This window comes from Mandrillus leucophaeus, unplaced genomic scaffold (genome assembly GCF_000951045.1).
Source record: "Mandrillus leucophaeus isolate KB7577 unplaced genomic scaffold, Mleu.le_1.0 Scaffold252, whole genome shotgun sequence".
Lineage (NCBI taxonomy): Eukaryota > Metazoa > Chordata > Mammalia > Primates > Cercopithecidae > Mandrillus > Mandrillus leucophaeus.
The window spans coordinates 1,046,118-1,067,126 of record NW_012102610.1 but is presented as its reverse complement, the minus strand read 5'-3'; the positions used below and the strand labels follow the sequence as shown (position 1 = coordinate 1,067,126).

Sequence of the window (21,009 nt, the reverse complement as noted above, 5' to 3'; positions counted from 1 at the left end):
CAGATTTGGCCCCTGACTGAAGTGTTTCCAGTCCAGGGTGTGTGTGATGTGTCCCCAGGCTGTAAAGACAAGGCGAGACAGAGGGAGGTGCACAGGCCTGGAGCAGAGGCGTGGGCTCTGGGGTCAGACAGTGTGGGATGGGCTTCCCGGCTGAGGCTGTCACTGCCCTGCAACCTGAGGCTCTGGGGCCTGAAGTCTGAGATGGAGACTCATTTGCTCTTTTGTACAGTTGATTAGGTTGGTGAGTATTGTGAGGTGCTGCTCAAAGCTTTAGCAATAGAATGGGAGGATTTTCAGATCTGTTCTCCCCCTTTCCCCCTACCAAGGCACACACACCAGGCCCAAAGGAGGCTGCTGTGGGTGGGGGCTGCAGGGGAGGGAGTTGGGAGACTTATGATGTGGAGAAGAATCAATTTTTTTTTTTTTTTTTTTTTGAGACGGCGTCTTGCTCTGTCACCCAGGCTGGAGTGCAGTGGCCAGATCTCAGCTCACTGCAAGCTCCACCTCCTGGGTTTATGCCATTCTCCTGCCTCAGCCTCCCGAGTAGCTGGGACTACAGGCGCCCGCCACCTCGCCCTTTTTTTTGTATTTTTTAGTAGAGACGGGGTTTCACCATGTTAGCCAGGATGGTCTCGATCTCCTAACCCCGTGATCCGCCCGTCTTGGCCTCCCAAAGTGCTGGGATTACAGGCTTGAGCCACCGCGCCAGGCTGATGTGGAGAATCTTGAAGGGTGGTGTTCCTCAGATGGCTTGAAGGCATCGAGTCTAACCCACCGTGTTACTGATAGGGAAACTGGGGTCTTGTAGGGAGGGGCAGCCTGCCCTGATTCTCAGTCCAATGAGGGCAGAGCCAGGCAGAGAGCCCTAGGCACCTCTCTTCATTCAGGCTTTTGCTCAGGAGGCCTCTGTCATGGCCCAGCTCCTGGAGAGTGGGATGGGCATCCCCTGCCTGACCCTGGAGGCCACAGCCAGAAGTCTTGCCCTAATCTGTGGGCCGCAAAGCAGGTGCCGAGATCCACAGCCCAGCCCTGGCTCACGGCAGAATTGGCAGCAAAGAGCCGCCACTCCCTACCCCCTGGACCACTGACTGTGCTCTCTGCTCCAGGCCGCCTGCTGGGGCCCCCAATCCGGGCTTCCCTGGAGCCAATGACAGTCACATTCTGCACTGGGCGCTGGGGTCCTGCAGGCCTCATGAGGAGCAGCAGGGACAGAAGCAGAGCAGAGCAGGGCTGGACCCGCTGCCCCAGGCTGCTGTGTGCAAGGCCTTCTATTGGTCTGAAGAAGGCACTGGGAGGGAGGATTGCAGCTGCGTGGGGTCCGTGTGCCCACCTCTCTGCTATGCCCATCTAGTGGGACCTCCAGCCCGGCTCCTGGGAGAAAGGGTCTTTCAAGGTCCTTCCAGCCCAAGGTTGAGTGATCTGACAGGGACAGGGCGCCTGGCAGGCTGACTGGACATTGTGTTGGAAACTGTGACGTAACTCTCTCCCTTCCCTGTTCGTCCTACACTGAGAAGCCACCTGCAGCGGAAACCAGCGTCTGCACACAGTGAAAAGGCTTGCGAGTTCCGAGTCGGGATGAGCTCGTCAGCCCGTCCCACAAGGCCCCATCAGGGGCCCTGCTCCCCCATGGTGCTTGGAGACGTCAGAGGAATGTGTACATGTTGCAGGGACAGAAGGTGGTGAGGCGGAGGGGAACACCGGGTCTCACAGTCCCATCACTTGGGCTTGAACGCTGACTCACCTACTTCCTACCTGGGTCACTCTGGCACCCCCTGTAGGCCTCAGTCTCCTCACCTGGAAAGGGGGAGTTGATGGTTCCTCTTTGTAGACTGCTTTCAAGATTTAGAGAAAATGTATATACAGCATTGTATGAGTTTCCGGACTCGCCGTGACAAACACCACACACGGGCGCCTTCGACCACAGATGTTTATTGTCACACAGCTCTGGAGGCTGGAAGTCGGGGATCAGGGTGTAGACAGGGTGGGTTCCCCGACGGCCCCTCTCCTTGGCCTGCAGGTGGTCTTCTCCTCCTTGGGTCCTCGCATGCTGCTCCCTCTGTGTGCGTCCATGGCCTCATCTCCTCTGCCTATAAAGACACCAGTCAGGCTGGATCAGGACACCCCAGTGACTTTATTTTAATGTCATCACCTCCACAAAGACCCTGTTTCCAAAACACAGTCCCGTGCTGAGGTGCTGGGGGCCAGCGCTTCAACACACACATGTGGAGGGCACAGTTCACTCACAGCAACCACCAGCACAAGGGCTGGCCCCATGTAGGCATACAGTACAGAATCACTTTTGTTAATTATTGGAACTTTTTTTTTTTTTGATGGAATCACGTTCTGTCGCCCAGGCTGGAGTACAGTGGCGCAATCTCAGCTCACTGCAGGCTCCGCTTCCCAGGTTCACGCCATTCTCCTGCCTCAGCCTCCTGAGTAGCTGGGACTACGGGCGACTGCCACCATGCCCAGCTAATTTTTTGTATTTTTTTAGTAGAGACAGGGTTTCACCATGTTAGCCAGGATGGTCTCGATCTCCTGACCTCATGATCTGCCCGCCTCGGCCTCCCAGAGTGCTGGGATTACAGGTGTGAGCCACCGCGCCCGGCCTTTTTTTAAAATTTTTAAATCAGTGGTGTATTTAATGCAGGTGGTAGGAGAGAAGGTGACAGAACTGTCTGAGTCAGTAATTGCTGAGCACCTGCTCTGTGCCAGGCACTGCTCTAGGCTCTGGGGATGATCAGCAACCCAGCGACCAAAACTGCCGTCCTCAGGGAGCTGGTATTTGCATGTGGGTGATGGACAGTGAGCAAAATCAATGAGGAAGGTGTATGGGATGTCAGAGCGTGGTGCGCTTCACAGAGAAACTGAATCCGGGTGGGTGGGGTGCTGAGTGGAGAGGCTTTGCAGGGTCCTGCCAGCTGCATGTGTGGACTGAACTGTGGGGTGTGAGAAGAGTGGGCATGGGGGCTCCTCCAGGAACATGGTGGGGTTGCGCCCCACGGCCCAGCATCGTGTTCAGGTTTCCTGCTCACCAGAAGCTTCTCGCCTCTCTCTCCTCTGCAGCGTCGAGGGCGAGGCCCCCAGCAGCGAGACTGGCACATCCTTGGACAGCCCCTCGGCCTACCCCCAGGGCCCCTTAGTGCCTGGTTCCAGCCTGAGCCCAGATCACTACGAGCACACGTCAGTGGGAGCCTATGGGCTGTATTCGGGGCCGCCGGGGCAACAGCAGCGCACACGGAGGCCCAAGCTGCAGCACTCGACCTCCATCCTGCGCAAGCAGGCCGAGGAGGAGGCCATCAAGCGCTCACGCTCACTCTCTGAGAGCTATGAGCTCTCCTCGGACCTGCAGGACAAGCAGGTAGGCGAGCACAGCCCCTTGGGCCACACATGCGAGCACAGGGTAGCTCTGCCCACCATGTATGCCCCCACCAGGCATGGTGGCAGCTCTCTCCCATAGACTCGAGTTGGGGTGCGTGTGGGCTGAGGCTGAGGACTCTGCCCCAATTCCAACTCCACCTGTGGCTGCTCTCAGGAGCCTCTTGCCCCAGCTGGCTCTTGCTGGCATGTGTGAAGGACCTGGATTGTCTGACATTCCTTCTGGGGACTTCCAGAGAGTCGTCTTCACATGAGGCCTTTGCCATGGCCCAGGTTCCACATCCTGCGTGGCCCAGATCTGGGGGATCATGATAGGTATCTGAGCCCAATGTCATCGGGACACACTGGGTATGTGGCCGGCCACTGAGGTTGTAAAGACCCAGGAGAGGGCTGAGGGAGGGAGGTCCATTGACAGCATGAACAGCACAAGCTCTGGAAAGAACCTCATCTACGGCCAGCCAGGGGAGACTGCTTGCTGTACCCCTCCTGGCTCACACCTCCCTACTCCTGTGGGAAATCCCCCCACTGAAGACTGCACCCCTCCCTCAGGGGCCTTGGCCCTTAGAGGTGGCCCAGACCCACAATGTGCTTAGGGCTGGGCTCGAGGGAGGACAAGAGGCAGCCTCTCGGGGTTGAACCAGGAGAGGAGAATCCTGGGGTGCAGAGGGAAGAGCGAGGACCTGAGCAGTCCCTGGGGAGGCCAAGAGCTCTCGCTTCCAAGTCCCTCCAAGTGCAGTGCACAGTAGGTGTTTTAATAAGGATCTGAGTGAATGAACAGATGGGTGAGTGAGGGAGTGAGCGAGCCAGTGCATGGACAAGCCCCATAGCAGTTTCAGGCTTCAAGAGAACCTGGGCTCCCAGGCAGCAGCTCTGCAAGCTTGCAGGGGCAGGCTGGGGAGGGCTGTCAGACTCTCCCCAGCTCCTGGGCACTGAGCTCTAGACAGCTCCTCCAGATGCCCAGGTGGCCGCCTCTGCCCCTCCTGGCCCCAGGACCCTTTCCCATATTCCCCAGACTCCATGCTGCAGAAGCCACCTGGCCTTCACTCCCACCCACACCCATCCTGTGGCCCCACCCGCCCTCTGCTTGCTCCGAGATCTTCCTAGTTATCCTTTTTCTTTTAAAACAGTTTTGGGGGGTTTTATTTGATTGTGTTTGCTGGGAGTATAGATTCAAGTTGCCCTGAATATGTGCTCCCCTTTTTGTCCTTTAAAGAGTATAATTCTGGGCCTGATGTGCCCCAACTTCCTAAGGGAGTGGTGCAGATACTGCCTGGGGTTGCAGGATCATCCTCTCTCTTGACAGGGAATCCCCCATCAGCCCCCTCCTCACCTGGCTGTCGGTGCTGCCCTGCAACTTAAGCCAGGCCGACACAGTGCAGAGCAGCTTCTGTTCCCTTTATCCGTGATGCCCACATCCAAAGTGGACCATGGTTTATAGTAAGAGATGTTGGCAGCAGAGCCATTTAAACAGAAAGGAGAAAGGTTGGGACTTAATAGAGGCCTTTGAAGAGAATTATATGCTTACTGTGGGCCTAATAGGACTCCAGCTATTCATTTTCATTCCATGCATATTATCTGAACGCCCACCACACACCAGATACTGTGCTGGGTGCCTGTGACTGAGGCAAGGCCCCTGCTCTTGAGCTCCACTGTGGCACAGGAGCTGGACAGGAGCAAGTTAGCAATGCAGAGGCAGTTGACTTCCAGAAAGTGATGCAAACTCTAGGGATTCTAAAAATTGGGGAAAGAAATCGGGTGGCTATGGGAGGCGACAGCATTGGGTAAAGCTGGTTGGGAAGACCTCTCTAAGGTGGCATTAGAGCTGGCTGTTCCAGGAAGAGGCAACAGCTGGTGCAAAGGCTGCTGAGTGTGTGAGATGGAAAGGAAGGCCCGGAAGAGGTACCAAAGAGGTGAGAGGGAGGAGGCAACATCAAGGACCACTGAGCATTCGATGCTCCACCGAGCTTCCCGGAAAACTCAGCAAAAGTGGGAATGGGACAGATTGCATGGGAATCACTAGATGAAAAAGTAAGGTGCCCGATTCCATGAGGAGTTTTAAGTCTGGATAACAGAGTCCATTTAGTGAAAGGAGCCCAAGGGCCAGTCTCCTGTGCTCTTCTGGCCCCTGGCCCACTGTGCCCTTCAGTGGCTTTCTGTCCCTGAAGCAGGAGACTTGAGTGGGTGTCAGATACTGTCCCTGTGTCATCAAGAAGTGACATTCTTCCCAGTTCCTCTTCTGCACTGCTCAGAAGTTTGCCTTGAAGGGATAAGTGAGGGCCGAATGGGGGAGCCCTGGCCACGGGTTCGACTCCTCTATCCAGGAACCACATGCCCTGGGCCAGCGGCTTCCCTCCCCTGAGCGTCTTGTCCTTGCTGAGAAATGGGGTAGCGAAACCCCTCAGGAGAGCAGAAGCTGCTGTGAGATGGGATGAGGGTGTGGGGGTCCCCAGCACACATAGTAGATGGGCACATGTTAGTAGAATCCCCTCCACTGGGTCCCAGGAAACTTTTCGACCAGGCCTGGCAATAGTTCCATCCCAGAAAGAAGAATGACCCACAGTAAGTTTGGGGACAAGGAAGAGCAGCCCCAGGTCCATGTGTGGGGACCCTTGGGGGAAGAACTGCCAGGGGCTCTGGTGAACAGACGCAGAGCCCATTGCTGCCTTCCTGAAGTCCCTTCGCCCCCAATACACACAGATTTGGGCAGGAGGTCTCAGGAAAACAGGGTGGCTGCCTGGTCTGCGAGGTCCGGAGCCAGCAGGCGAGAAGGCCCTGCGGGGAGCTCTAGGCCTGAGCTGGAGGTCCTGGTGCTTGTGCTGCCCACAAAGTAGAGTGAGGGAAGAAAGGCTTCCCAGATCCCAGCCTCGGGTCTCTTATCGGCCCCACGGGCTTTCTAAGCTCCACTCACAACCCAAAAAATGGAAACTTTCTGCTTACAGTTGTGGAAGTGAGGTCATTTCTTGGATGGCGTTCAGTAACAGGGCGAGAGAGAAAACAGACTCTGGCCTGGGATTGGAAAAGTCATTTTGATCTGCTCCCCTCAAGCCCCCGCAGCTCTTCTCCTCCACCCAGCCTGCTGGGACCACCCAAAGCCAGGCAGCACGCATGGGCATGCAAGGCCTCATGTGGCTCTGAGCCAGTCTCCCTGGTGCAGGCCGCAGCCTTCGATTTGTTGGATGTCTGTTTGGCATTGTTTCAGTTCTGCGCCTGCGGCTGCCTGCTCTCCTTGACAGACCCCTCGCTCCTCGAGTGCAAGGACCTCCATGCCTCCCATTCCACCTCCAGGTGTGACGTGATGCCCAGCATGTAGTGGGCATCTGGGACCATACAGGCAGGTGCAGCGCTTTGCCTGGTTCCTAGCCCCACATCACATGCCCACGCCACCCCAGCACCCCAAGAGGCCTGGCTTGGCGGAGAAGCCAATTCCTTATCTTGGCCGCAGGAATGTGTTCATTGTCCACTCAGGAGCAAGGTGCAGGGAGCGGCCCTCAGGGCCCTCCTTGGTCACGGGTGCCTCAGAAATTCAGGAGGTCTGCGTGTCCCACTGGAGCACCCGGAGTTCACCCCATCCCCTCCCTGCATGTAGCCCAGCCCTCACAGGAATGAGCTGTGCAGCCCAGACGAGCCATCAGGAATGGCGGTGCTCATGAGGGAAAGCCAGCTCCGGAGCCTGGAGGCCTCTTGAGTATGTGTTGAGTCTCTTCTCTGGGCCACAATTTGCCCATCTGTAGAGCAAGGGAGCTTGGGGGCTTTACAAACTGTAAATCCCTTCCCAGAATGCAGCTGAGTGTCTTTCCGGCCCAGCTACCCCTGTGCTTGGCATGTGCCAGCCCTTGGCCTCTGTCTGCGGGGTTCACAGTCATAGGTCCCAGCACTATGCCATTTAATAGACGAGGAAACCGAGGAAGTGCATGGGCTCAGGGCTTATTCTGGGTCACCCAGCTACCAAGTGGCATAGCCCAGATTAGAACTCAGGCACCTATCCTCGAAGCCTGCTTCTCAGTGCAGCAGACCCCACAGGTCTCCCTGAAACTCAGTGACGCCTCTGGCCACAAGAGCTGCCTGGTTGGTGCTATGGAAAGGAAATGAGTCCAGAAGCCTGTGGGCCTTGCTGGAATCTTTAGCCTGTCTCTTGACCTGTGCATACTTCTTCCAGGGTCTCCAAATGGGTTTCATTAGATGGCATACCTCAAAAATGCGTCAGGGCCAGGGGCTTCTGTGACCCAAGACACTGGGGACACTCAGCATAGTGTATCTCACTGCCTTTTAAAGTTTCTTGAGGCCCTGCCTCGTGGATCACCTGAGGTCAGGAGTTCAAAACCAGCCTGGCCAACATGGTGAAACTCCATCTCTACTAAAAATACAAAAATTAGCTGGGCGTGGTGGTGGGTGTCTGTAATCCCAGCTACCCAGGAGGTTGAGGCAGGAGGATCGTCTGAACCCAAGAGGCAGAGGTTGCAGTGAACTGAGATCATGCCATTGCACTCCAGCCTGGGTGACAGAGCGAGACTCTGTCTCAAAAACAAAAAAAACCCAAAAAACGGGTCTGAGAGGAAAAACATGGTTGCACTCATTTTAACTTGATGCTTCTCTATCCAATTTGACCTCGGGACTCATATTTTGCATAAGCCCACCAGCATCCCTCAGCAGTTGCTTTGACCAACTTTGGGACCTTCCCAGGTTGCACAGCTGCTTGGCTAGGAAGTGGGAAGGAGTTTGGTAGATGTCTCACTGTGCCCACATGCAGGGCTGTTCTCATTCTCCTCTCCCACCCCCAGGTGGAGATGCTAGAACGAAAGTATGGGGGGCGCCTGGTAACCCGCCATGCGGCCCGCACCATCCAGACGGCGTTTCGCCAGTACCAGATGAACAAGAACTTCGAGCGCTTGCGCAGCTCCATGTCAGAGAACCGCATGTCGCGCCGGATCGTGCTGTCCAACATGAGGATGCAGTTCTCCTTTGAGGGGCCTGAGAAAGTGCACAGCTCCTACTTCGAGGGGAAGCAGGTCTCAGTGACTAACGACGGCTCCCAGCTGGGAGCTCTGGTGCCCCCTGAGTGTGGTGACCTCAGCGAGCCAACTACCCTCAAGTCTCCGGCCCCCTCTAGCGACTTTGCGGACGCCATCACTGAGCTGGAGGACGCCTTCTCTAGGCAAGTGAAATCACTGGCCGAGTCCATCGACGATGCCCTCAACTGCCGCAGCCTGCACACTGAGGAGGCACCGGCCCTGGATGTGGCGCGGGCCCGGGACACTGAGCCCCAGACAGCCCTGCACAGCATGGACCATCGCAAACTGGACGAGATGACGGCCTCGTACAGCGATGTCACCCTGTACATTGATGAGGAGGAGCTGTCTCCCCCTCTGCCCCTCTCGCAGGCAGGGGACCGGCCGTCCAGCACTGAGTCGGACCTGCGGCTGCGGGCTGGGGGCGCAGCCCCAGACTACTGGGCCCTGGCCCACAAAGAGGACAAGGCCGACACGGACACGAGCTGCCGGAGCACACCATCGCTGGAGCGGCAGGAGCAGCGGCTGCGCGTGGAGCATCTCCCGCTGCTCACCATCGAGCCACCCAGCGACAGCTCCGTGGACCTCAGTGACCGCTCGGAGCGGGGCTCGCTCAAAAGGCAGAGCGCCTATGAGCGCAGCCTCGGTGGGCAGCAGAGCAGCCCCAAGCATGGTCCCCACAGCGGCCCCCCGAAAAGCCTCCCCCGGGAGGAGCCTGAGTTGCGGCCCCGGCCCCCCAGGCCCCTAGACAGCCACTTGGCCATCAATGGCTCGGCCAACCGGCAGAGCAAGTCTGAGTCGGACTACTCAGACGGCGACAATGACAGCATCAACAGCACATCCAACTCCAACGACACCATCAACTGCAGCTCCGAGTCATCGTCCCGTGACAGCCTGCGGGAGCAGACGCTCAGCAAGCAGACCTACCACAAGGAGGCCCGCAACAGCTGGGACTCGCCCGCCTTTAGCAACGATGTCATCCGCAAGAGGCACTACCGCATCGGCCTGAACCTCTTCAACAAGTGAGTACCATTGGTGACCCTGCAGGGTGGGCAGTCGTGGCTTGCTGGGCCTCGGCAGGTGGGCGTGGCTGGATCCTTCCAAGCACAGAGCTTGAGGTCCAGCGTGGCCTGTGAGCATAGGAAGCTGCCGTGCAAGGTCGGTGGCTAGGATACTGCCAAGCTGTGCACTGAGGATCCAGCCCTTCCTGGAGCTGCTGTTTGGGACAGCAACACACACAGGCTGAGCAGGGGCACAATGGAAGCTTTCTGTGCTGAAGCAACTTGAGTCCCAGGCACTTCCATCCCATCACCCCTGAGTCCACCATAGCAAGTGGGGTATGTTGGGCCATGCCCTGCCCAGCTTTGGATGTCAGGCTTAGGGGTGATGTGGGACACAAAGGACTTTGAGCCGGGGTATGACTGGTTGTGTCATTGGGGGCAGGGGCAGACAGGTGAGACCCAGGGCTATGTCTTGTAGGGGACGCAGGCCAGACCTGGGACCATGTCTGGGGGTAGGAGTGCTCAGGGGCAGTTGGCCAGACGCAGAACCGTGTCCTGGAGGGAAGGAACTCAGACGCAGACCAGACCCAGGGCTGTGTCTGGGGGTCTTGGGGAGCTGCATAAGTTGGGTTCATGGAGTGACTGCTCCCCAAGGGGGTCCTGGAAAGATGCCATCGACCATCCTGACAGTAGATCCAAGGAGCGATGGGTATTTAAAGCAGACTATTCTTAGCACAGCCAAAAATAGCAAGAGGAAGGGGAGGAGGGCTGAGCACTTGGCCTGGGTAATGTGCAGGCTCCTGTCCAACCTGAGATTTCTCGTTATTTCCACTCCCTGGGCCACTGGGATTTGGCCTCGTCAGATGCTGGCCTGGGACCAACTCCCCTGGGCTGGTCGTTCCTGACACACATCCGGGGAGCCAGGGGCAGACGACAGTTTTCCCAGAAGGTCAAACTAGGGTGGTGAATGGCGCAGTGGGACCTGGCCATCTCAAAGCCAGTGCCGAGCTGGCTCCCTGTTCTGTCTGCCCCCTGTTCTCTCTGCTCCTAAACTGGGGGATAGCCATTCCTGGGACACATGGAAGCACTATCTTGGGGTGTCAGAGAGGCCTGTCTCAGGAAGAGCCTCTGGGGAATGGTGCATTCACTTGGGGCCAGCCAGGGGCAATGGCTTACTGGTTTGCTCAGCTAAGAACTAAGAGCCTTGGACATCTCACACCTACCAGGATGCTGTCTTCTATGCCTCCCATCTGCCTGTGGCTTGCTGCAGAGTCCGGCTGCTCTCACTGCTGCACAGGCCACGGCCGGAGCAATGCACTGGACAGGGGAGGGTTGCGTCCTACTGGCCCACCTAACACGGTCCCTGAAGTCTGTCCCCACTGCTCCTGGGCACAGCCCAGCTCCAGGATCATCTCTCAACCCAGGACCATGTCCCCTAGAGGGGAGGCTGGGATAACCAGGGGCCCCTGCAGAGTGGACAAGTGGAGACCAGCAGTGGGGAGACAGGAAACCAGGAAAAACCACCTTCCTCAACCAGCCAGCTTTTGGTCTGTGTAGATTTTTTCTTATTCAGTTAACTTTTAATTCTCTGTGTAGCACGTGAATACATTCTTCACAGAAAATGCTTGTCTTGCAGCTCAGGATAACATCCTCTTGGACTCAGCATGTTGCAGTCTGTCCTTCCAGATTTTTTTCCTATACATTTGTGTGCACTCCTGGGAACTCTAGACAGCCATGGTTAAGAACACAGCTTGGGGCCCGGCTGTCTGGCTTTAAATCCTGGCTGTCCCCCATCCTATCTCTATATCCTTGGGCAACAAAGCCCCCCGTCCCACAGTGGCCGCATCTGTGAAATGGGCCGATGCCAGGGGCACCCTCCTCCCAGGGCGGTGAGGGTGAAGCGTTGGTCTGTGTGAAGTGCTGAGAGCAGGACATGGCACAGGATAGGGCCTTACTATGTATTAGCTGCTACTGTTGGATCCTTGCTGACATCAGTCGGGGCCTGGGACTGTGACATTGTCTTATGAGGGTATCACTGGGCTCTGCACACAGGCTGCCTTGCGCCTATGTGCTGCTGAGTGTAGTCCCCACCGTGGCTATAGGTTATTTGGCCAGTTGCTTCTAGCTTTTCACAACTAGCACTAGTGTGACGGTGGTTGTGATCCTTACACACCCGCCTGGGAGGCCCCTTGATCAGATGGCTGAAAGTGGAATTGCTGGGTCTTGGCACGTTTTTAATTGAAGTAGGAACTGCCCTTTCCCTTCCCTTTCTCTGGCCTTGCACCTGTGTACCATCTCCACTTCTCTCCTGCAGGGTGGTATGTCCCGGCCTTTGCCCGGCCTCCAGCACAGCTCTCAGTTTCCACCCCTTCCCAGCAATGAAGCAGTGAGCATTCCTGGCACAGGCCTCTGTCTGGAGGGATGCCCCCTTAAAGGGAATCATGTACCAAAGTCGGAGAGCCAGCAGCAGGCGGGGAGGAAGAACAGAAACGAAGCCTGAGAAGGTGGTGTGGGTTGGCGGTGAGGGCATCCCCAGGGCTGCCGAGGTCTACCAGGCATCCAGATGTTCCTCTGGGCATCTGCCGCTTACTCTCACCCGGCCCAGCTGACAGCCACACAGCTGATCTGGCTGGCGGTGCTGTGGGAGGGTGGGGGTGCAGGAGCCAGAGGCAGGAGGATTTCAGCCCTGGCTCTGCCACCTATCAGCTGCAGGACCTGGGGCGACTCCCTGAACTCTCTGAGTCTCACTGCCTGCACCTGGAAAATGTTTGTGCAGTGGATGGCAGCTGTTGTGGTCAGCGAGAGCTTCTGTGTCCAGAGTGAGTGCCAAGGGAAGGGAGCTTCCAGGGCTGGGCTTTAGGAAGACCCAAACAGGCATTTTGATGGACCAAGCAGTCAAATAACGAGATTGGCTAATCCTTCCATGTGCTGACGGTGCGCCAGGCGCATTTCCCAGGGCCTGTCGTGCGCTAATGCACGTTCCCCTGTGCAGTGGGTGAGCTGAGTCTTGCACAGTTGGTAGGCGACTAGGGATGTCACACCCTGGCCACTTGGCTCCTGAACACATCCTCTTAAAATCCATGGTGTAGGAACTGCTACCACAGGTATAGCCCTGGGCTCCCTACCTCCACACTGGGTGACAGATCTGTAAACTGGGTCCAGGAGGCAGAGCCACACCGTTTGTGGGAGGCCACACAGCCCTGCAGCACATGGAGCTGGGGCAGGTGCCCAGCAGGGACCTCACTGAGTCTATCACCTCTGCATTGGAACCCCACCCCAGCGTCTCCTGCTCCTGTACCTGGTACACGCCCTCAGGGGTACATGCCTGGCTATGTCCACTTCCTCTCTGTCACATTCCTCTCTGGAATGAGCCCAGGTGACTATGTCACAGGTGAGCCACCCCAGACCTCTCCCGCCTCTGCAAGAGCATCCTTGGCCCCAGAGCTGCTTCATGATGACACGGGCACCCTCAAAAAGGAGTGAGAAGCTTGTCTCTGAGGAACATGTATGCAGGGCCTGGGTGGCCACCTGGTGTTACAGTGTGGTTGGACTACTTGGCTAGGAGCTTTTCCCAGGGGCCCCTGAGGCCCTTCCAGCACAGGGCCCTGTACCTGGAGGCAGCCCCCTTTTGTGGACCTGGCCTCCCCTACACTTGGTGCCCAGCCCCTGGGGCCCAGCAGCCTCGGGTCCCATCCACCTGCTGGAGCTACTGCAGGAGGGAGGCAGGGGATGCTGTCGCTGGGATCCTGCAGGTAGCGTGACTGTTTCACCCTTCCAGCACACCCACAGGGGGCCATTCCCCTCCACCTATGGGAACAGGGCTCAGAGAGTGCCCCTGATCTGCATGCTCTAGCTCTGTGCTCCTTGTGTTTAACGTGTCTGCTGTCATTGATAAAAATAGCAGTGAGCAGAGCCGGCCTGTGCAGAGCCTGGACCAAGTGCCAGGCCCCATGCCAAACACCTTCCGCCTATTGTCTCACTGAATCCCCACAGCCATCCTGGGAAGCGTAGGTGCAGGCAGCCAGGCTGAGAGCCCAGGCCCAAGCTCAAGGCCACACACCAGAAGTGCTGGGCCCAGAGCATGTGTGGTGCTGCTCTCGTAGCCTGTGGTGCTGATGTTGTAAAGGATGGGCTCTCTTAGGAGCACTTTGAGCTGGGTCTTTGGAGGTTGGGACCCCCCTACCCTAGACACGGGCCACTGTGGCCTGTGGCCCTTGATGCTAACCACAGCCCAGGATCCTGAGCTCTGGCCTGGGTGTGAGATGGCTGGTGCTGAGCCTCAGAGAAGACAGTGCCAAGGGAAACTCTGCAGGGGGTGCCTGCCACACTTCAGAGGGTGATTCTCATGCCTTCTCTCTGGGATCGATACCAGGGAAGCCACTTGAGTTCACGCTACCAGAAAGTGCGGTGTAAAAGTAAGAGCTGGATGGAGCAGGCAGCCTCCGGAGGTGGCGAGCTTGCTGGCCCGGGCAGTGTGGGAAAGGCTGGAAGTGGCACCTCTCTGCAGGACCCTGGGGGGACTCGAGTCTGGGTTGCTGCATTGGAAGGGCATTTCCAGGTATGCAGGGACTCTCCGAATGCTGAGTTTGGTGAGTCTGTCCTCACCCCCACAAGCAGTTACCAGGTGGACTGAGACCTCTGACCACGGAGATCCTCGGGCACTCCAAACCCTGCGCTGGGCTCTGCGTTAATCATGGCCTTCTCTGTTTCATGTGACAGAAACTCTATCAAACTGGGTTAAGCAAAGAGGCTTTACTGGTTGATGGACCTGAAAAGTCCCGGGTATTTCTTGGCTCTATCTGCCTCAGGGTTGGCCCTGCCCCTTGCCAGATCCTCCCTGACCCAGGACAGGAGGGCCATCCGAGGACCCTAGGCCTGTAGTCTAAGCTCAAGGCAACCCCAGTAGGAGGAAGAGAGATTATCCTCCCCTCGTCAGCTCCTTCTGGCTCTCATGCTTCTCCCTGAACCACTTACTTGGGCAAGCAGGATGCAGGGCTCTGACTGGCCTGGAGCAGAGAGTAGAATCTGCCCACTGGGTCTTAGGGCCTGAGCTGGAGGGTACGCTGGGAAACCTGGAGGCTGAAGCTAGGTGCTTGGGCATCCATCCACTTCCACATCTCTTAGGCATCCTGAACAGTTAAAAAGGACTGGAGCCAGGCACAGTGGCACATCCCTGTGGTCCCAGCTGCTTGAGAGGCTGAGGCAAGAGGATCACTTGAAACTAGGAGTTTGAGGCCAGTCTAGGCAACATAGTGAAACCCATGTCTTAGAGAGAGAGAACCCTTTTCTGGATCCTGCACACCCCTGCTGGGAAAATACCAGGGTAAGCACTCAGTGCTTGGCTTCAGCAGGTACGTGTTCCCCACATGCAATCCACAGCCTTGCAGCAGCTCTTCCTCAGAGCCTCACACAGCTCTCTCGCCCCACCAGCAACTCAGCTTGCAGCTGAAAGACAATGAGAGATCTGTGTGCAGGAAGTCACTGGTGCAGTCTGTGCTCACCTGTCATACTTGAATCTGAATCAGCATCTGATGTGAGGAAAAGCTGGCTCAGCCAGCTTTAGAGGAGGCAGCTAAGGCCAGACCTGGGAGCACACAGCAGGGATGGAGTCAGAACCCTCCGACAACACTGCCTGCTGGGGCATTTTAGGGGGCAGCAGGGCCAGGGGTACACAGGTGGGTCAGGTGTAGATGGTGAGAATGTTACAGGCAGCACCTGTTAATGCTGGATCCTTACAGGGTGGAACCAAGAAGAGCTAAAGAAAGAGTAACGGGTGTACACAGAGGGACTGTGGGGATGGGTGACTGCAGAGTTGGACAGAGTGGATTTTTAGCAGCAGGAAGGGCATCCGGAGGGTAGAGGGAATTTTTAGGGACTTCTGGGGCAGAAGCATGGATTATAAGTCGCGGCACCCTTCATCTTGCTGGAGCCAGTTTTTTGACCCTTCTGTGCCCCCATTTTGTTACCTGTCAAGGTTTTTGCATTGGCCGTTCCCTCCACCAGGGACCTGCCCAGGCTCAATGCCATCTCGTCAGGGCGGGCTTTCCTGCCCGTCCTTCTGCCCCTTCCAGCTGAAGTCAATGCCATCCCAGCTTTCTGTGGCATCACCCTGGGTGGGTTCTTCCAGCCCAGGCCTCTTCTTCCAGCTGTGAAGCCTGAAATGGTTTCTGAGGCCTGAGGCATGGTGCTTTACGAGTACGAACTCATGGATTCTTCACAGTAACTCTGTCGTGTGAACATTTTACAGAGAGAGAGAGAGGCTAAGTTACTCACCCTGGGTCGCCCAGCCAGAAGTGGAGCTGAGACCGAAGTACGGGCTTCTTGGCTCTCCCAGCCATGCCCCTGATGCTTGTGCTGTAGCATATTCCTGGACTTTATCTACTTCTGTATCCCTCTCTAACTAGAAAGCATGTTTTTTGAGGATGGGGACCATAACTGTGCTAGCATAGCACCTGGCCAGGGTAGGTATTTGATAAATGTTTGTGGAATGAATGAAGGAGGTGGGTGTCCATAGGGGACCGCACAGCTTCCCCCTTGAAGTGACACAGACCCCTCAGCTCACAGTTCAGTGGCTGAAGCATGTCCTGCAGCCCTCTCCCCAGGGCAGGCGGGAAAGTAAAGTCCTGCTGCAAGAGGAGGCGGTGGGGGTCCGAGGCCACACCAACGGCCCACGTTTGGCCTGTGTGATGCTTGGCAGACCTCGTGGAGCTCTGTGAGGTGGGGTGCAAGTAGATGGAGAACTCACCACCCAGCAGGGCCACCAAGGACAGATTGGGGAAGGAAGGGCTTCATTACACAGGCTAGGAGTAGGGGAGGGTAGCAAGGTCTAGATAGCAGGGGATTCCCACCAGTAAATGCCCAGTGCGCCGGCCATCTGCTGTCAGGGAGGCTGTTGAGGACCTGTCCCTCCTGTAGGGAGCCTTGGGGGGACTCCCAGCCCCACCCTGGAGCTGGCCCTGGCTGTCCAGCTGCAGCTCCTCCCCAGTTCCCCTCAGGTGAGTGGCGAGCTCCTCATCACTGGCCCAGGCCCCTTCACTGAGCATCCTCACTTCTGCCGTATCGCCCTTGAGGCCTGCTGGGTGGAATCCATGCCCTGCACTAGGTTCAGGCTAAAAGCTGATGCCATCCTGGACTCACTGCTCCTTGTCCTTCTTGTTCCTACCCCCACTGTCCCCACCTCGGCCACCTCCCACCCAGATCCATCAGCAAATATCGACACCTCTGCCCTCAGACTGTGTCCTCGACCCAGTCCCCTCCCACCTCTGCTGTAGCATGGCCGGGTGCCCACAGGAGCCCCCCTCACTCAGCTGCCAGCTGGGCCCTGGCCCGCGATCTCCTCAGCATGGCATCGCCCATGTGGACTTAGGACCCCCATCACCACCCTCTTCACAGCACGCCGGGGCTTCTCAGCCCACTCGAGAGAAAGCCAGACCCCTCTCCATGGCCTGCAGCACAGTGTGGTCTGCCTGCCGGCCCACTGCCCCCTTTGCCTTCCCCCGGGGTCCCTGTGCTTAACCCTGGAATCGCCTCTCCGATTTCCCCACCCACCTCAGGGCCTTTGTCCTCACTGTCACCTCTTCCCAGAAAATTGCCTGATCCCTCAGTCTCTGTTCCCTGCCCCCTGCCCCCTGCCCAGACTAGGCCTCTCAGCTGTACCCACAGGGGCCCATGACTTACTCCCAGCCAGTGTTCACCAAGAGGTGCCTGGCCCAGCAGACACATGGTGCTCACCTAATCCTGAAGAGCTCGCATGCCCACTTCCCACAGCGCCTTCCCCTCTTCCCTTTGTGCTCTGAGCACCTCCAGGGCCAAGGAGCCTTGTCCTGGAAGTCCCTGGATGTGGCATATCGACACCAGAGGGTGGATGGAGGCAAAAAAAAAAGAGCAGCTGCTGCCCAGGGAAGTGACAAGGCGGGACCCAGCTGGGCCTGGACCTGGTCACTACAGCAGTGGCCTGGAGGGACCAGACAGCCTGGGTGGAGTCAGAGCATGCACCTGTGTGGGGAAGGGACCAGGCAGCAGGGGGTGGGGATAGTCCAGCCCAGCTCCCGCAGTCACTGCCATGGGGGCCAGGGAGCAAAGGCCCAGGGATGCCAGAAGGTCTGATTTTTCAGAAGCCAGAAATCCAGATTTTTTGTGCACTCTTCCAGTTTTTAAATACTGGCAACTAGCTGGAATTCTTTTTGTTAACAGTGTGTGGGCCAAAGAAAACCCAACTTTAGGTGAGCCATGGCAACCCCTCACCTGGAAGCTGAGGGAGGGAGAGAAGGGTGTGGGCTGGGGCTGGCATGGAGCAGGATGGTGAGGACCCAGAATCTGCTCTGGCCGTGGCTGTAGAGGCCTGGGGCATTGGAGCAGTTCTTGGTTGGAGACCCCCGAAGCATAGCGAGGCATGTGATCTTGTGAACAGTGAAACGCTGGTCCTTCCGTCCTGGGTCCCTGGGACAGGTAGGAACGGGGCCACTCCATTACCACTTCTGTGCCAGGACCAAACTAGCTAGTGGTTGCTCCCTGCCACACTCCTGGGGACAAGCTTATGGGTGTGGCCGTCCTAGGGTAAAAATAGCAGGGTCACCTTGCAGCCAGGAGGCTTCCTTTCACTTGCACGTGGAAATACAGTGTCCACAGGGCGCTGTTGTCAGCCAGGAGCTGTGCGGTTATGGGGCGGGTGGACACCGGCTTTCATCTCCATTCCCCCAACCCTGGGGACAGAAGAATGCGGACCTCTACCTGCTGGGGCAAGGGGTCAGGCCCGGCCCCCCAGTTAGGGGATGACCTGGCCGATTATGCCCCAGCACGGGTTCTGGGTGTGCCATGAGGCAAGGAGGCCCAAGCCACACTGGACCCCTCATGGACTCTTGAGGAAACACATGTCCCTGTGTCCCCAGCCACTTGACAGCTGTCGGTGACTCTGAGGACTTGGGCTAAGGGGACATGGAGCCAGTCTGGCCTGATGGCTCCATACAGCTCCCAGAGTGACCTGGCAAACTCCGTGGAGAACACCCATCCTGTGGGGTCACATGTGTGGCCATCTTCAAAGCCCTCTCACACCAGCCTGTCTATTTTTTTGTTGTTGTTGTTGTTGTGGTTTTTGTTTTTTTTGAGACAGAGTCTTGCTCTGTCGCCTGGGCTGGAGTGCAGTGGTACAGTCTCAGCTCACTGTAACTTATGCCTCCCGAGTTCAAATGATTCTCCTGCCTCAGCCTCCGGAGTAGCTGGGATTACAGGCGTGAGCCACTACGCCTGGCTAATTTTGGATTTTTAGTAGAGATGGGATTTTACCATGTTGGCCAGGCTGGTCTGGAACTCCCGACCTCAGGTGATCCACCTGCTTCAGCTTCCCAAAGTGCTGGAATTACAGGTGTGAGCCACCACGCCTGGCCCAATCTCTCTCCTTTGACCACCAGGACCACCCTGCCAGGTCAGCCAAGCAAGAGACCTACCACAAGATGGGCAGGACATCTGAGGCCCTAAGGGAGAAGGGACCTGCCAGGGCTCACAGGGCCGGAGTGCCGAAGGGAGGCAGGGCCTGCTCCCAGGGTTGGTGTGAGCAGTGCCGTGTCCCCACAGCCTGCCTGGCCCTACAGACACCTGGCCAGGTACAGACCAGGAGTGCTCTGGCCTGGCGCTAGGCCCCATCAGCCGCACCATGCACATCCCTGCCCTGGCCTGGTTCTGCACACACCTTGGGCACCGAGAGGCTTGAACCAGTGGAATGATCCATGCTCTGGGGGTCCCGTCTCCAGTGGACACACTCAGCCCTGCAGGGCCAGCCCTGCCACTGGCACTGTGACCTCCAGCTAGAACCGCTGCCTCTCTGCACCTTCATCATTACTGAGTGCGTCATTGCAGGCATCTGACTACTTCCTCAGTGTTTACAACAGGGGAAGCCAGGACCCCTGAAAGGTCGTATGGCTGTCAGGCTCCCGAGTCTGGGCTCCTGAGCACCGCAGGTAACCAGAGTGCTGACCTCCCGGAGTGGGAATTGAATGAATTAGTGTGCACAGGGCGCCTCAACAGCGGCGGCACAGAGCAATTGCTCCCCGCAGGTGCTGTGGTTGCTGTTCTTTATTACCCATTGGCAGACAGAGGGTTCCAGTCTGCTCAGAGGAGCAGCCTGGCACGGCGGCTTTCACGCTGAGGGGAGCAGAGATTTGGGCCGGACAGGGAACCCGGTTCTGAAGGCGTGTGCGGGCGTTTGGGGCCAGTACCGAGCAGCCGAGAAGGGGCTGCAGGCAGGGCAGGGGAGTGATGGTCCATCTCCAGCACTCACAGAAGCACCCCTGCAGCCAGCCCAGCCCATTCTTTGTACAAGGTCTGGGCGAGTCTAGGTGAAGGTGTTTGTACCAGGTCCCCCACATTTGGGTTTGGGACAGGGCAGGATGCCTGGAGCCCAGGGTCTTCCGGTGCCAGCCTGGGCTCTTGAGTTCCCACCCAAGCAGGAGATGGATCTAGAGACCCCTGAATGCCTACAGGGATGAGGGCCGGTGCAGGTGGGCAGGGAGGGAGAATGTCAACTGTCCACTGAGCGGAGATCCCCTCCAGGTGCCTGGCTGGCAGCCGGGCAGCTGGGGCTGAGTGTGCCTCTCATCCTACCCCAGGAAGCCTGAGAAGGGAGTCCAGTACCTCATCGAGCGTGGCTTTGTGCCCGACACGCCCGTCGGGGTGGCCCACTTCCTGCTGCAGCGCAAGGGCCTCAGCCGGCAGATGATCGGCGAGTTCCTGGGCAACCGGCAGAAGCAGTTCAACCGCGACGTGCTCGAGTGAGTTCTGTGGCGGGGGTGGGACTTGATTCCACACGCGCCGTCACGCACCCTGTGTTACGCATGGGCACACACAGGGTCAGCCCCACCCTACTTGCCGGGACATGTGCTGGGCACCCCCTTCTCTCTTTCTAACTCCTAGACACACACATGCAGATACCCCACATCTATACAGCATGCAGGTGGGCACCTGCCCTCCAACGCACCATCCCACATGTGGACCCCGCTGCCTGTCCACCCACCTTCTTTCAGGTACCCTCGGCCCCTCCTCCCCTCTGTCCCTAAGCACGGTTTATCCAACCTGGCACCAAGCATCACAGCCCTCAGTGACCCATGTTCCTGCAGCCTCTCATGGCAGGGCTGGCAGGAGCAGGCAGCTGGAGGTCAGGGCACCTCCTGCATGGACTGCATGCCCTGTCTGCTCCTGACTTGCCCCTGGGGAGAGTGGTCGGGAGCTGGATCAAGTGACCTGCCTCCCTGTGGGCGGCCCGTGCCACACTCTGCCCCTGCCTTATTCTTCTGGCTGGGATATTTGGGCTGTGTGTCCTACCCCCACCTCCTGATTCCACAGCTTCCCCCAGCTTAGAGAGCTGGTGAGCACAACATTCTCAGCTACTTGAAAGCCTTCTGAAAAATGGGTTCCCAACTCCCTGAGCCAGAAGGGTGGGCCAGGAAGAGCATTCAGAGCAGGGTGAAGTGTTGGCCATCCAGAGGCAGTCCCTTCTAGCCGCCCAGCCCTGCCCATGTGCAGCCGAGGGGACCAGCGAGGGCTGGGGAGCAGGTGCCCGGGAACAGCAGCCCCTGGAGCACGAGGCCTCACGTTCCCTGGGGCTGGCCAGTGCGCCTGCGGTCTCTGCTGCT

At 57.7% G+C, this 21,009-nt stretch overlaps 1 protein-coding gene across 1 annotated transcript in view; it reads left to right on the top strand.

The window, feature by feature from the left end:
* The window catches only part of IQSEC1 (IQ motif and Sec7 domain 1), a 70,715-nt gene that overhangs the window by 22,640 nt on the left and 27,066 nt on the right, over positions 1–21,009 (top strand). Inside the window, exons 2-4 of the mRNA XM_011983613.1 lie at positions 3,067–3,361; positions 8,157–9,406; positions 19,987–20,148. Coding sequence (XP_011839003.1) covers positions 3,067–3,361; positions 8,157–9,406; positions 19,987–20,148 — 1,707 coding nt within the window. The remainder of the gene's footprint in view (positions 1–3,066; positions 3,362–8,156; positions 9,407–19,986; positions 20,149–21,009) is intronic.